At 39.4% G+C, this 804-nt stretch overlaps 1 protein-coding gene across 1 annotated transcript in view; it reads right to left on the minus strand.

The window, feature by feature from the left end:
- The window catches only part of guf1 (GUF1 homolog, GTPase), an 11,559-nt gene extending 11,038 nt beyond the window's left edge, over window positions 1–521 (minus strand). Inside the window, exon 1 of the mRNA XM_035669870.1 lies at window positions 102–521. Within this exon, the coding sequence (XP_035525763.1) occupies window positions 102–290 (189 nt within the window). The 5' untranslated portion in view covers window positions 291–521. The remainder of the gene's footprint in view (window positions 1–101) is intronic.
- Window positions 522–804: the final 283 nt, after the last annotated feature.

Below are 804 nucleotides of genomic sequence, written 5' to 3' on the forward strand. Positions count from 1 at the left end.
AATCTTTAACAATACTGCATTACAGAATCCTCTTTCAGAGAGACTGAATGTTTCCCAGAGAGTTCAGTGAACCTGTGTTTGAATGTTTCTGGTGGTTTCACCTTGTCTGTCTGTGTGCTGATCGACCTGGAGCTGCTGCAGAGGAGGGGCAGCCTCTTCATCCAGCCATGTCTCAACAGTGTGCAGGTCACGCTGCAGCTCTGCATCTTCCTCCTGCACGCTTTGAACTGTAACACTCGTCTTAATAACGGAGTCTGGCACCAGCGTTTCACCAGAGACAACAAAGACATGTTTTTAGGTTTAAGCCACAAAGTCACTGAACACCTCGCGTGAAGGATAAACACATGTTAGCCAGCTGTGCAATACGTCCGTATTGTCATGACTACAATGTAGGCTGTTGCCATAGTAGCGGACCGTTAATTAACTACCACAACGATAAAAAATAGATTAATCTTTAAAGAAAATAGTCCTATAATCTCCTCGGTGCATGAGTTGTTAGGGTGCAGACATTTTGGGTGACAGTTCACCGGCAAAGACTTCTGGGAAATGTTGTTTATTGTTCGAACCAGAGATGATGGAAAAGAAACAAGATGACACACTGCAATGACTTCCGCTTTCGTTTTTTTTTTTTTTTGCCGGTCAGAGCAAACGAGCAAATTCCTTCAAGACGTATCTTTGATAAACTGTAATTGCACTTTAATGTATCTAAAGTTAAGTATAATGCTAATGAGCTTATAGTTTAATAATAATAATAATAATAATAATAATAATAATAATAATAACTTTATTTAAATGGTACCTTCA

This window comes from Morone saxatilis, unplaced genomic scaffold, assembly GCF_004916995.1.
Source record: "Morone saxatilis isolate NCDOM2014 unplaced genomic scaffold, NCSU_SB_2.0 Contig22, whole genome shotgun sequence".
NCBI lineage: Eukaryota > Metazoa > Chordata > Actinopteri > Moronidae > Morone > Morone saxatilis.